The sequence below is a fragment of the Oryzias latipes genome, chromosome 7 (genome assembly GCF_053564925.1).
Source record: "Oryzias latipes strain Hd-rR chromosome 7, Olatipes_Hd-rR_3.1".
NCBI lineage: Eukaryota > Metazoa > Chordata > Actinopteri > Beloniformes > Adrianichthyidae > Oryzias > Oryzias latipes.
In genome coordinates, this window is record NC_136243.1 from 36,750,420 (window position 1) to 36,764,354 (window position 13,935).

Sequence of the window (13,935 nt, forward strand, 5' to 3'; positions counted from 1 at the left end):
GTGAGGATTTAAATAATAAGTTAGATTACTCTCTTACTTAACTTATGGTGAAGGACAGTTCGTACTGTCCTATCAGTATCCGACACATTTGGGTAGAAACCGCGAGAACTGAACCTACAACCTTCTAGTCAGAGGCTGACCACTCAAGCTTTGCACTGAGACTACACAAAGAAGTTGAACGGTCATTGTAACTAATTTATGACGCATCCCTCGAGTCAAACCGTCTTACAGCATCAATATCTGTGTGTTTGGTCTAAAGTGGGCAAAAAGGGTAAAGGTCAAAATCTCACCATCATGTACTCAGAACGATAATCAGCTTTGAAGCCTTGCCCAGCACAACAGGCTGCAACCTGTTCCAATGTCCAACAGTTTGTGCAGAGTAATGATAGAAACACCGTCTGCACAGCTGACCCCGTTTTCAAAGCATGAGGGGTTCAGCAGCAGTACGATCTCTACGTACTAAAAAAGCTGGAGTCGTTTTCGTGGCAATCGTTTTTATGAAATATGAGCCGCCATTTAGTCACAACTTCATTTTTGCTTTGCACAGATACGAGCCTAAAGGACGGTTTGTTTCATGAATTCAAAAAACACGGAAAAGTGACATCTGTTCAAATCCACGGAGCTTCAGAGGAGCGCTATGGACTTGTCTTTTTCCGTCAACAAGAAGATCAGGAGAAAGCTCTGGGAGCGTCCAAGGGGAAGCTTTTCTTTGGCATGCAAATCGATGTGACGGCCTGGAACGGTCCAGGTAAGTTCAGGGGGTGGCGGTGGTACAGTTCATATCTGCAAAGTCAGTTGCTCATAATCTGCACCTGTTAGAAACAGAAAGTGAGAATGAGTTTAGACCATTGGATGAGAGGATTGACGAGTTCCATCCGAAGGCCACACGAACTTTATTCATTGGAAATCTGGAGAAGACCACCACCTACCATGACCTGCTAAACATCTTTCAGAGATTTGGAGAGATTGTGGTACGTTTAGATGCTTACTTGGTCAAACATTCTGTTGTGTTGGCCACACTTCTAAAAATGAGCCTTCTTTACTAACATGATTTGTTTTATTGTTTCTGTAGGATATTGACATAAAGAAAGTAAATGGAGCCCCACAGTACGCCTTTCTACAATACTGTGACATTGCCAGTGTCTGTAAGGCCATAAAGAAGATGGATGGCGAGTATCTGGGCAACAACAGACTGAAGGTGAAACCTAATTTTTCATTTGAAACATTGTCCATGTGAATTGAAATAATACAATAAATTGTGTTTTTTTTTTAAAGCTTGGCTTTGGAAAAAGTATGCCAACGACATGCGTTTGGTTGGATGGACTGGCGTCAAACACAACCGAACAGTTTCTCACCCGTCATTTTTGCCGCTACGGACATGTTGTCAAGGTGAGCATGTTGTTTTTCCTTCCCTACATAGCTGTTGGTCTCCTGTCTGTGCACTCGCCCTAACGCTCCTCTATTCCTGAAAGGTCGTACTGGACAGGATGAAGGGAATGGCCCTCATTCTCTACAACAACATTGAGTATGCACAGGCTGCAGTCAAAGACACAAAGGGATGGAAGCTCAGTGGCAGTAAAATTAAGGCAAGGGAAACATTTCCCGACTATGATCCATGATCTCAGTGACTGATAATGAACTTTCTTTTTTTCTCCAGGTGGACTTTGCCAATCAGGAGAGTCAGATGGCTTTCTATCGCTCAATGCAGGCATCTGGGCAGGATATACGAGACTTTTATGATGTCATCTCTGAGAGAAGGTTGGTGCTGTATTTTCCTCCCTGTAAGAGCAAGCAGCTGATCCGATGCTGACTTCTACATTATTGTTTGAAAAATGGACAAAAAATGTCAATTCTTTCATTCCAATTTTTTGCAGGGATGATCGGCGATCCCAATACGAGTTTCAAACTGAAAGACAATATTATGAGAACATACGAACTCCCGGAACATACAGTGATGATCTGCGACGAAAATATCCTACAAGAAGTCGGGAGTTCTACACTGAATGGGATCCTTACCAGGGAGATTACTATGACTCGCAGTACTTTGAAGACCCTCGTGAATATCGAGAATACAGAGCGGACCCTTACGAACAGGACATCCGCAAATACAGCTATTTGCAGCGAGAGCGTGAAAGAGAAAGAGAGCGCTTTGAAACCGATCGTAGCCGAGATCATGGAAGAAGGACCATTGAGCGTAGTCAAAGCCCGTCCCACATTGCCACTCGCCGTCCTGCCAGCCCCACAGAATCCACTTCCATCCCTGAGAGGGTGCCAAGCGATTCTGACAGACGAATTTGTTGCCGATCGTCTGAACATAGTGGCAGCTGCAGTTCAATATCTCCTCCCAGATTTGAGAAAGCGGAGAAGGCTCGCTCCGAAAAGCATAGCAAAACGGAGAAACTGGAAAGGGATCGGATGTTTGAAACCGAACGAGGAAATTTTACAGAAAAAGAGAAAAAAATGGGACGAAAAGATAGAGGGGACAAAGAAAAAGCTGAAAAACAGAGGCTTAAAAAGCTCAAAGTCACATCGCCCGTTGCTCTAAAAAGTGAGACAGAATCCGAACTTGAAAGAGAAGTCAGCCCAGAGTCTGTTCCAAGAAGTAAGACCAGCAAAAGCCCCAAAGAAAGCTCCAGCAGAGGAAGGTTAGACCTTCTGCCTTGTGTTGTGCAGCTAACACGTGTCAAGGAAAAAGAAGGCAAACTGATTGGTCATTCTGTCCAAGACAAACAAATCCAGCGTGGTGGCATGGACAGTCTCCGGCTGGTTTCACCTACAGCTGATCAAAGTCCTCCATTCAGACCCGAGCCGTCAAAACTAGATACTTCCAAACACGGGAGAATTCCCAGAGTTAAAACTATGCACAGCTCTGCAGAGGTTTCGGAAAAGGAGGGTAAGATTAAGTCAAAAAAATACAGTAAATCTGAAATAGGATTTGAAAGTAAAATATCTGCGGATATCAGCCGTTTAGCTGTAAGGAAAAGGCGTTTTGAAGAGACAGGAAGAACTGATCGACAGAGAAGAAGCGGCGAACAGGAAAATAGCAGACATAGGGTTTGTAAGCTGTGGAACAGTGCACAAGGGCTACGCAAAAAGGAACACAGCACAGATAAATGCACTCAAATGGTTTTAGCAAGCAGTCCTGAAGAAGGAGCAGACAGTGAGAGTGACCCCATCAGGCGTCCTCTGGAGCAGTCTCAGCTCAGGGAACCTCTTGAAGACTGCACAGAGCAGACGGACTGCCCCCTCCTCCACATGGACGTAGAGAGCTCAAAAAGGGACTCTGGCTCCACCCCCACAAAGACAACTGGTGACTGCTGTTCACAGGAATCAGTCCAGCAAAAGCAGTTTGGGGCTGAAAATGGAGACAGGACAACGCGGTGGAGAGACGTAGATGGAGACAATCTTTTCCTGAGCATGGAACAGACAGATTTCCTCATGAAACAAAATGACTGGCACAGATTCAAGCTTGGCAATCCTGACAAGTCACTCAAGCTTGAAAAATCACCAAACAGTGATTCGTGCCAGTTTGAAAAAAATTATATCACATTTGAAATTGGAAAATCCATCCAGGATGCAGCCAGGGATGACCTGCCATGTGTTAAAAGAAAGAAACATCAAGATTCCTTTGATATCCTGAAAGTAAAACCAGAGTCCGATTTCTCAACTTCAAATTTGAATGATGTGTGCCAAATGCCGTCTTATGTTGTAGCTAATCACCTTTCAGAGAATGAGGAAGATGACGCTGCCCAGATTTCTTTGTCGGTCACAAAGAAGGAAAGAAAATCCTCCCCATCAACAGATGATGCATCCACACAGCCAGAACTGCTGAACAAAAGTTTGAGACATTTTCAGTCTTCTAATAATGTGACCCCAAAGCTGAAAACAACTTTGCTGAGGAGTGACGATGACTTCTTGCGTCACTGGGAAAGACGTGTAAAGTCTGATTCCCTAAGAATGGAAGTGACGTCATCAGGGGACACTTCTAAACGAGAGAGCATCCACAAATGCCTTAGCCAGGATCTGGAACCTGGAGAAGTACAGTCGGATTCAGATGATGATGATGATGGAAAAAACAAATTCAACTCTCCAAAGTGTAGGAGCTCTTTATCATATATCCTTAGAGGTGCTAACAAAAGGAGGGCAGACATTAAGCTTCCAAGCTCCCTGGAGAAAAATAAATTTTACTCCTTTGCATTAGATAAAACCATCACTCCTGATACAAAAGCTCTCCTGGACAGAGCCAAGACTTTGTATTCCTCAAGGGAGGACAATTGGTCCTTTCTTCCCTCACGCTTTCCAGCCTCCCACAGCTGTTCGAACAAGGACAAGGCAGAGCTAGCACCTCGGCCCATTCCTTCATGGTACATGAAAAAGAAAAAGATTAGAGCCGATTCTGGTGAAAAGCTAAACAATAAAAAGGAGGAGCTTAAGCCACAAGACCAAGAGCGCCAGGATTTGTTTGCCTCTCGTTTTCTGCACAGCTCAATCTTCGAACAGGATTCCCGGCGTCTACAACGTCTTGAACGTAAAGATCAAGTTATGGAAACTGAAAGTCTGAAGCCTTGCTTTAAGACTGGTGACGCAGAGGCACACACTGAATTTGCAGAAGCTAATGTCTCACAAGAACCAATAGTACTTTTCCATAGTCGGTTTTTGGAACTTCAGCAGCATAAAGGCAAAGAGAACACTCATCTTGATGTGGAGAGTGACTCAGGTGTGGAGGAAATCAGGAGATATGCTGTTCAAAGTAGCGACCTTGACTTGTCTGATAAGGAATCTGAGCCACCACTGAAAGCCAATGAAAAACCAGCTTGCCCCACGGCGCTGTCTGCAGTTTGGCAACAGGCTCATTCTCCCAAAGACACTTCTGTTCCAGAACTGAAAGACATTTCATCTTCATCCCAAGATCAGGAAGAACTTTGTGGCAAAGAAGAAAAAATGCATCCAATTCCAGAGAGTTCTTCGTCTATTCCAAGGGAAGAAAAAATATCAGAAGATATTAAACTAAACATTTCTTCTGAATTTAAAAATTCAGAGCCAGAAAATAACTTTGAAGTAAAAGCTGAGTCAGTGGAGCCTAAAATCAACTTCAGTGATAATTTGGTGGTGGAGCCTAACCCTGTTGTCGAAGACAAGTCTCCCACGCCTGGTGCCTCCCTAAGAGCCCCTGAAAAGGAGAATGCAAAATTAGAGTCTGAAACTGGAAAACAGGAAGCAAAGCACTTTGAAGAGGCTCCAAAGTCTGATGTAGAAACTGATCCTCACATGCCAGAACTAGAGCCAGAGACCAAACCATTGCCAAATCGCAGACAACCTAAAGGGAAAAGGGCAAAACCCCCATCCGTGTTACCACAATCAACTCAAGCGGAAAAACCTGTGACACGAAAAAGCGAACGTATAGACAAGGAAAAACTCAAAAGGACCTCATATCCTCAAGCAGAAGCTTGTAAAATTAAATCAGAGCCTAAAGCCACATCTAAGTCCCTGGTACATGCATCTGATTTGGAGCAGAACCTGGAATCAAGCTTGATTCATGGAAGAACACGACGAAGGAACGTGAGGTCAGTTTACGCAACTCTGCATGAAGATGAACAAGCCGGCAAAGAACTTTTAGAGTCACCCCGCTCCATGCGTAAGCGAGCTGTCGAGAAGGAACCCACGTCACCCCGCTCCATGCGTAAGCGAGCTGTCGAGAAGGAACCCACGCAGCAAGATGTTCAAGTCTCCACTACCGCCAGGCGGGGACGGCCGCCGAAGAGAGGTGTCAAGCGAATTGAAGACAGATCTCCTTCAAAAGGGGATCCAAAGAAAATGGTAGAAACTGATCCAGACAGCAAGGAGATATCCAATACTGCAGAAATTGTTAAGGCTACTGAGGGATGGCGTTCACCTCGCACACAAAAATGGCAACAAACGACACTTCCTCTAACTGCTCCAGTCAACAAAAAAAGTGGAAAACCAGAGAAATTCTCTGGGAATAAGTTGTTGTTGGCCGAACAAATGGACGTGACTTGTAAGGCTGATGCAGAGCTTCACCTTCAAACGGATACTGACCTGTTTGGGAACATTTCAGATCAATTGGAAAATGTAATCCTGCCAGCAAACAGACATGATAAAAATGTGAAAGACAGTGGTGACACAAAATTTGCTGAAACCAGTTTAAAAGAAATGGGAACCTTGGAAACGAAACAGCAAACAGAAAAGAGTGCCAAAAGTAAAACACCAAGGCTGAAGCGGAACACCAAACAGCTTCCTGAAGACCAGCCGCACAGTTTAAAGAATCTAGAAATCCGTGTCAGTGTTGATGATGTCAAGAGTTTACTTGGTTCTGACAATTCTGAGCCCAAGACATTCGAAGTTACTGCAGTTAGTAAAACCAAAACAGTAGTTCAAGAAAACACGATTGTGCAAATGACAGACTGTCCAAACGAGTCCAAAGACTCTACTTCACTGGACAGTAAAGAGAATCTTTTGGAACCTGAACTCCCTGCAGATCCAACAGCTGTTCTTCTGGCACAACAAATGGAATTGGAGCAAGCAGTTGAAAATATTGCCAAACTTACAGCTGACCAACCTCCTCGACCTTATAAGGAACCACCTGCCGAGCCATCGGCGGAATTGCTTCCTGTCACTGAGGAGCCACCAGCTGAAGTTGAGGAGCAGAAACGAGCCAACCCTGCAAGTGAAACTGAACTTGCAGCTGCCATTGATTCAATTACAGCTGAGGAAACCTGTGCAGATGCAGAGGGCTTCAGTGCTCCTCCTCCTTACACCCCTCTCATTCCAACCCCCGAGTCATTGATATCCTCCTCCTCATCATCCAATGAGATCATGGAACCTGAAACACATATGGTTATCAACAGCATTCTCGCAGGCAGCCTAGATGACGGTTCTCACACACCAAGCCCAAAAGCCCAAGAACCTAAGGCAGCCGATCACACAATTAAACTTGAAACCCCTAGAAAAACTGGCAAAATTAGAGCCAAAAGCCCAAAGAAGTCAAGAAACTGTAAAGGTACAGCTAGCAAAAAAGAGAAAGCATCCAAGAAGCAAAACCTGTCTGTATCGTCTGCACTCAAATTGCCAGAATCAATTCCAGAGGATCCAGAGGCTGGTAATTCAAAAGCAGCCATTGTTATAGCTGGGGCGCCTACAGCAACTTCCGTGGTCACTGCTGTTGCAACATGCAGACATGAGGTTACCAGTGCCATCGCTGTGGACACGCCTAAAGAAGCTGAGCAGCCTGAGGTTGAACAGCCTGTGCCGAAAGAATCTGCCTGCCATTCAGGCCCAAACAGCATCTCCACTTGTAAAACGTCCGTTCAAGCAGCAGAGCTATGCCTTCCGTCTCTCACCCCTGCTCACTGTCGGCCAGTTTCCCAGCATACTGCACCCGCAGGACGACCTGCCAAAATGCCCCTGTCATTAGACTGGCCCCAGAGATCTGAAGAAAGCAGAATTCATGTGGCTTCTTCGTGTCACGTCACAGTGGTAACTCCCTCCTCTCCCGCATCAACCGCACTGGGAAACCCTTCAGCTAACCCTCCTTTGCCCCCTGATACAAAGGCTTCTGACATAGACTCTAGCTCTAGCACCCTAAGAAAAATTCTAATGGAACCTAAATATGTGTCTTCTCCCAACAGCACTTCTGTACCTTCCACTATAGTCTCATCTGGGCGGTCAGACCATATAAGGATGTCGGAGAAGGTAAATATTTCTGATTCAGTGGGTTTAAGACCGTTGCATCTTGAGGAAAGACAGGCACTGCCATCCCAGCCTGCACACCATAAACCATCTCCACTTAAAGAGTCCCAACAGAATTGTGGAGAAAAGAGGCAGCAACAGAAATTTTCTCCCACCACTTCAGTAATTAGTCGAATTCCAATACCTTATGATACGGAAGAAACTCCTAGAATTTCGTTAGGCCATCGAACTATTAGCCTAACAAGTCCTAAACACAGACTTCAGTCAAACTCCAATGAAAACATTGGCTGCCATGGCATGGATGCAGTAGAGGACTGTAACAGTCGTCGCACAGTTGTTGAACCTTCTCCTTATCGTGCAGGCTCTGGTCCAGGCTTACGGGTCAACACATCCGAGGGAGTTGTTGTTCTGAGTTATTCTGGTCAAAAAACAGAAGGACCTCAAAGGCTGAGAGCCAAAATAAGTCAAATTCCTCAGGCCAGTGCTGGTGACATAGAATTTCAGCAATCAGTGTCCAAATCTCAGATAAAGCAGGACCCACTTATTACGTTATCCCAGTTGCCCAATCAAAAGGTCTCTACTGCAGGTTATGGGCACACTGGGGTAGTTTTACCAGGAAGTTCTTTTAACTCACAACCTGTCATCTCCAGTACAAAGCAGGAGAATCATGCATGTGACACATCTGAAGCTCCATTTCACGCCTCCTCTCAGGGTGTGGTGAAGATGTTCCAACCATCCGTTAGTTCTTCTCAAGTCTTAATGTACAACCAAGCGGTGTTTCAGCAGCAGCATGGCAAGAGAGGACTATTAACAGACCCTCATGCTAAAAAGTTGGACATTAGCAAAGTTTCACAGCAGTCCAGTCTGAGTCCAGTCATGAGCCCACACCATTCTTCGCTGTCTGGAGCTCGGATGAGTCCAAGCCCTGGGATGACAAATGAGCGATCAGCTCTAATTCTGAAGCAAGAACCACAGTCTCCAAGAACATCTGGCCACTCCCCTTCACCTTTTGTCAAAGCTTGTCCACAAAGCAGCTCTCCCATTGGGACTTCCGTCGTTCTTGGTCATGGTATTCCACCAATGTCATCATATCATTCCAGTGTCCATCACTCACATGCAGAGCAATCGTCTGTCATAATTCAGCCTCACAACGTCTCTCAGTCAACTGCTCATGAGGTCAGAATGAACAATCCAACTCTGTCTGGAATAAACTACGGAAGGCGTGGAGACTCCATGTCCTCCCCACATGCAGGGCCTCCACAAAGCTCAAGCACGTCCCATTCTAATGTCATACGCGATGTGGTGTTGCAGACCCATCCAAGTCCCCAAGGATCAGTGTCGGGTGTTGGCAGCAACAGTGTGAAAGAAGAAGAATCTCTACACTTAAATCAAGCTCTGAGTAGACCTTCAGCTCCCCAGATCCAGTCAGACGTCATGATGATTCCTAGTGACCCCAGAAGACTCCATGCTGTCCTTCACATGGATCAGTACAGAGACATGCACCAGCGCATGCTCATGCACCAAAAGCGGGGAGAGCAGGCAGCTGTGGAAACCAGGCAGTCACGCAACTCAGACACTGAAACAAAATCTTCCAGCAATATCTCTGGGCCTTCGACCAGTCCTATGTTAGGGAAAAGCGTTGAGCTTTCAACTAAAGGGCCTCTCAGACCAGCAGAGGGAAGGCTAACCCATCAGAGTCCAAATGACAGTAGGATTCGCGGAGTCTGTGTGTCCAGCCCCGTTATGGTGTCTCCTCACCCTCATGGGGTGCAGCGAATCCATTCCGGCTCAGCCTCCTTTCAATTATATCGAGATGTGCGAAAATACCCCTCCCAGTTTCCAGGACACAGCCTTGCTAACCAATGCATTACATCCTCACAGGTAACTAAACACACCCAAGTATCTAAAAATACAAGAAATGTTCAGTTTATCTTCTAATTTGCTTTCAATTTCTGGAACAGGTGCCTCCAGAGCCAGAGCCAGGGAGCAGAGGTCAAACTTCGCAGTTGCTTGTGGGAGGAAGCGATACCAAGCTGGTGAACGCTCATCTTTGCCATGCTAGCTCTTCAGAGCCGTCCCAACTCTCCCAAATGACGGTGGATAAGGTCTCCCCTTCATACCATTCTCCTCTGATACCCCCCATGAGTCTTACTCATAAGCCAGAGCTGTCTGTGCAGAAGGGCCCCCCATCCGTCCTCCTTGGTCCTCCGTCAACAGCATTGCCGTCAGGTTTCAAACAGCTGCGGCATGATGCAAACGTGGAACATTCAGGACAACGGTCTACTGATATGGTGCAGCTATTGACGGTAGGACGGTGGGCTGGCAGGACAGCAGTACTTGTCAGATCAAAAGCCGTTTAACTACACACGCTTTCCCTCACATCTGCAGAAATATCCTATCGTATGGCAAGGCCTGTTGGCACTGAAGAATGACCAGGCTGCTGTCCAGCTGCACTTTGTTTCTGGTAACACGTTGCTGGCACAGCGCTCCCTGCCGCCCTTGGAGGGGGGTTCTCTTCTCCGCATCGTCCAGAGGATGAGGCTTGAGGTTTCCCAGTTGGACAGCGTAACACGTAGAATGACTGTATGTATTTTCTGACTTTTGAAATATTTCAAACTGCATAGGTAATAAAAATGTGTGGCTTACGTATCTGAACTGCTGAAAGCCCTGCAGCTGTGATTCTTCCAGGGGTTTCTAGGACATTTTGATGCATGAATAACACAACCACTTTACTTGTGACAGGTGGAAAATGACTTCTGCTTGCTGCTGGCTCTGCCTTGTGGTCGAGATCAAGAAGATGTCCTCAGTCAAACGCAGGCCTTGAAAAGTGGCTTCATCACCTACCTTCAGGCCAAACAGGCAGCTGGCATTATCAACGTACCTAATCCTGGCTCCAATCAGGTTTGTGGTCTTTAGAATGTCTTTCTTTATCCAGGGGGGTCCAACTCCAGTCCTCAAGGGCCGCAGGCTCGCTGTTTTCAGGTTGCTCCTGCTGCCGATCGCTTGGATCCGCTGTGAAGTTGAACGGATGGGGTAGGACTCTGACCCTGGAGGACTGGAGATGGACCCGAGTGTTTGGAGCTGTGTGCCACCATGCAAACTTGACCCTTTTCTTGTCCATTCTCCGAACCTACAGCCAGCCTACGTGGTGCAGATTTTCCCGCCCTGTGAATTTTCGGAGAGCCACCTTTCCCGTCTGGCCCCTGACCTTCTCAACAGCATCTCCAGCATTTCCCCCCACCTCATGATCGTTATTGCCTCTGTCTGATTACGCCAACACCAGCCCTCAGCCAGAACTCAGCCAGTTAAGAAACTGGAACTGCCTCATGTTTTTCTGAGTTTGACTTTTACTAAAGTAATTTCTTGTGCTTCTTCATGTCACCGAGTCCTTAAATTCCCCAGTGACGACGAATTCCAGGAATCTTTTGAAGACGCACTGAGTGGAGGATGAAATGAGGATTATTGATAAGTTTTGAGTTTATTTTTGCCAGTTTTGGAGCAGTTGGACAAGTCATGGCATTATTTGGGCTGCAGATGGAGCTCTGTTGGAATATTTCTTACCATCAGATTGTAATATTTTTAAGTTGATGTGAAAATTCATTGCACTCTATGAGAGAACTATTGTAAACTCTGTACAGGTTTGAGTAGAAGTTGATGTGTGTACGCTGGGATCCATTATTCCAGCAGAAAGGACGTCTTCGCCTGGCACTCTCGTTGCTTTCTCCTCCGTCATCAGCAAACCTCAGCCTGGTTTCCGACTCTGGTCCTTTCCCCAGGGACGCGTGATGGGATCTTTAAAGCTGTACAGTTTACACTCAATGCCTCAACAGGGGACTATAGAAAGATATTTAATTTGTGGATTTTTTTTGCATCTTTTTGAAAGCTATTGCAGACAATGGTCAAACTGTAAGTATTGTAAATAGTTAAAGACTCAAACTACATGGAGAGACCAAGAGAATTATTTTAACAGACACATCATAAAGTCTTGTTTTTGTGTTTTAAGTTTCTGACCCTCCTGTTCTCCTTTCATATTTATTTTCCACAATTGATCTTTGGATGTTTGCAAAAATTCAAAACAGAAACAAGGATTTTGTGCCAAAATGCTTTTTTTTTTGCAACATGAACTAACGTGTTAAACAGAACCAATTTTCTTATATGACTTTGTATTTTGCCATCCAGAGGGCAGTTCGTTCTTCATCATCACCGTCCTCTTCACTTGTTTATACACAATGAACATGTTTTGGTTTGAAAGGACCTTTTTGTACTGACAGTTGTGCATTTTCTGTCCTTTGTTCTGCCTCCCCGGCGGTCCTGCACTGCCCCCTGCTGTCTGAAAATCATTCCACATTGAAGTCATTTCTGCCACTGAGTGTGGGAGGTGCCGACATGCTTTAGGTTGAACCTGAAGAGGCAAGATGGGATCATAAAGGCCATGAATGTGAGTCAAACGACGCTAATGGATGTTTTGATGCCCCCCCCCCCCCTCCCCGTTCTATTCTTGTTGAGTGTTTTTGGAGGAAAACCGATGCTGAAAGTAAAACCATGTTTGTCATGAATCCTTTATGACTGGAGGGGGTCACTCCCATGGTTTATGTTGAAGGCACTTATCAGTTTTTATACATACAAAATCTTTAAATGGTGATTAATATAAAAAATGTCTTTTGATCAATTTTTACTTTGAGTTTATTTTGCTGTTCCTCTATGAGGACATTTTAAAGTGTAACATAAATGGTTGTTTAACTTCTGAAGATCATTAAATGGTCCATAACTCTGTGCTTCCTGTTTGTTTCATGACTGTATTTTGATGTAACGTTTTTCTTCACAATAATCCACAAACTGCCTCTCCAAATGGGAGAATGATAAAGAATTCAGCCATTCCTCCATTTTCCAACATGTTTGAAAAAAACCTTGATGGGGGTCCCACACATTTACTGCCTGTTACCGTATTCCAGATGTGAATATCTGATCGCACTGGATGGATGAAGATGTGGGAAGAAGATTTTGGACTTTGGATGCTAAATAGTTCTGATAAGAAAGCAGTTTCTCCTTTTCAGACAGTCAGGCCTTTCAGGTCTTCAAGAAAGAATTGGAAAAAAAATTGAGATCTATTTACAAAAGAATTCTGCTCGGGCTGTAACCCTTGTGCTGTCTTAGATTACCCCCCCCCCCCCCTTCCATTGAGGTGTTCTCCCTACCATGACAAAGGTGGATAAAGGTGGAAAGATTTCATGTAATCCATGGACACCAGTGAAGATCACAAAACATTGAAGAAAAAAGGTTCAGAGCTCGTTCTAGTGGGTCTAGATGACCCAACTCCCAATGTTAAAGTGCCTATAGCACTAGGGTTACAGGTGACACTGCTGACAGAGTTGAAGAGAAAAACTCAGTGGATGCCGTGAACACAAACTTTTGTTTCTCTTCACAGATTTTACAGGATAGTGAGGTAATAGTATTGTGGTGACAGACACACATCATTGTGTGTTTTCCACATGATGGTCTCACTCTGTTTAGTATGTCTGCCCTTTTGATAAATGTGTACATATACCAACCATAAACTGTGATATAAATGTAAATATTGTGGGGGTGCACTTGGTTGTGTTGGGAAATAAGACTTAAATGGAACCAAATGAGTGTTTATACATGACAAATGTGTGTCGGATGTTTCCTTGTGTGTTTGTTTCTGTGTGTATGTTTATCTACATGTGTAGTTGTTTGTGTATTTATGTGTACCTAAACCTGTACTTGGAGAGGGAACAGGGCTATTTATAAGGTTTTTACTTCCTCTGACTCCCTTTTGGTTATTTCTTTTTTTTTTTCTTGTCCTATTTTTCCTGTAGAGCAAATTTCCAAAAGAGAATATTATAATATCACATCCTGAGATGCAAAGGGAGCCAATGCAGCGATTTCAAAACCGCTGACATGTGTTCCCGCCCCCTGTTCCACGTTAGAACTTATGGCACTGAGTTCTGTAATAATTGTAGGCTAGCAAACGATTTTTGTGGTAAACCAGAAAACGGGGCAATAACAGCATGCATCCGCCCCTCTGTTCTGGCACAAGAGAGGTATGGACGGAGGTGGAAGGTTTCCAGGGTGGGGAGAGGGCAGCCAACAATCTTTTGGGCGGTGTTGATGACCCGCTGGAAAGCTGCTGAGCCAAGAGCGTCTGCAGCATGTTAGTACACTTTCTACGATGGCATGGTCAAAGGTCACCAGCAGTCTATGGTTGAT

At 45.0% G+C, this 13,935-nt stretch overlaps 2 protein-coding genes across 6 annotated transcripts in view; both read left to right on the top strand.

Annotated features, from left to right (window-relative positions):
- Window positions 1–12,482, top strand: part of spen (spen family transcriptional repressor) — a 103,344-nt gene extending 90,862 nt beyond the window's left edge. For 3 of the 5 annotated variants that reach the window (XM_078949753.1, XM_078949757.1, XM_078949756.1), the window contains exons 5-15: window positions 548–748; window positions 820–971; window positions 1,073–1,198; window positions 1,276–1,389; window positions 1,473–1,586; window positions 1,658–1,758; window positions 1,875–9,588; window positions 9,669–10,013; window positions 10,096–10,290; window positions 10,450–10,608; window positions 10,844–12,482. In XM_078949753.1, the coding sequence (XP_078805879.1) occupies window positions 548–748; window positions 820–971; window positions 1,073–1,198; window positions 1,276–1,389; window positions 1,473–1,586; window positions 1,658–1,758; window positions 1,875–9,588; window positions 9,669–10,013; window positions 10,096–10,290; window positions 10,450–10,608; window positions 10,844–10,975 (9,353 nt within the window). In that variant the 3' untranslated portion in view covers window positions 10,976–12,482. The remainder of the gene's footprint in view (window positions 1–547; window positions 749–819; window positions 972–1,072; window positions 1,199–1,275; window positions 1,390–1,472; window positions 1,587–1,657; window positions 1,759–1,874; window positions 9,589–9,668; window positions 10,014–10,095; window positions 10,291–10,449; window positions 10,609–10,843) is intronic. The other 2 variants (XM_078949754.1, XM_078949755.1) reach the window with 2 other exon arrangements.
- Window positions 12,009–13,935, top strand: part of epha2b (eph receptor A2 b) — a 31,216-nt gene continuing 29,289 nt past the window's right edge. Inside the window, exon 1 of the mRNA XM_078949759.1 lies at window positions 12,009–12,145. The gene's annotated coding sequence lies outside the window, so the exon portion shown is untranslated. The remainder of the gene's footprint in view (window positions 12,146–13,935) is intronic.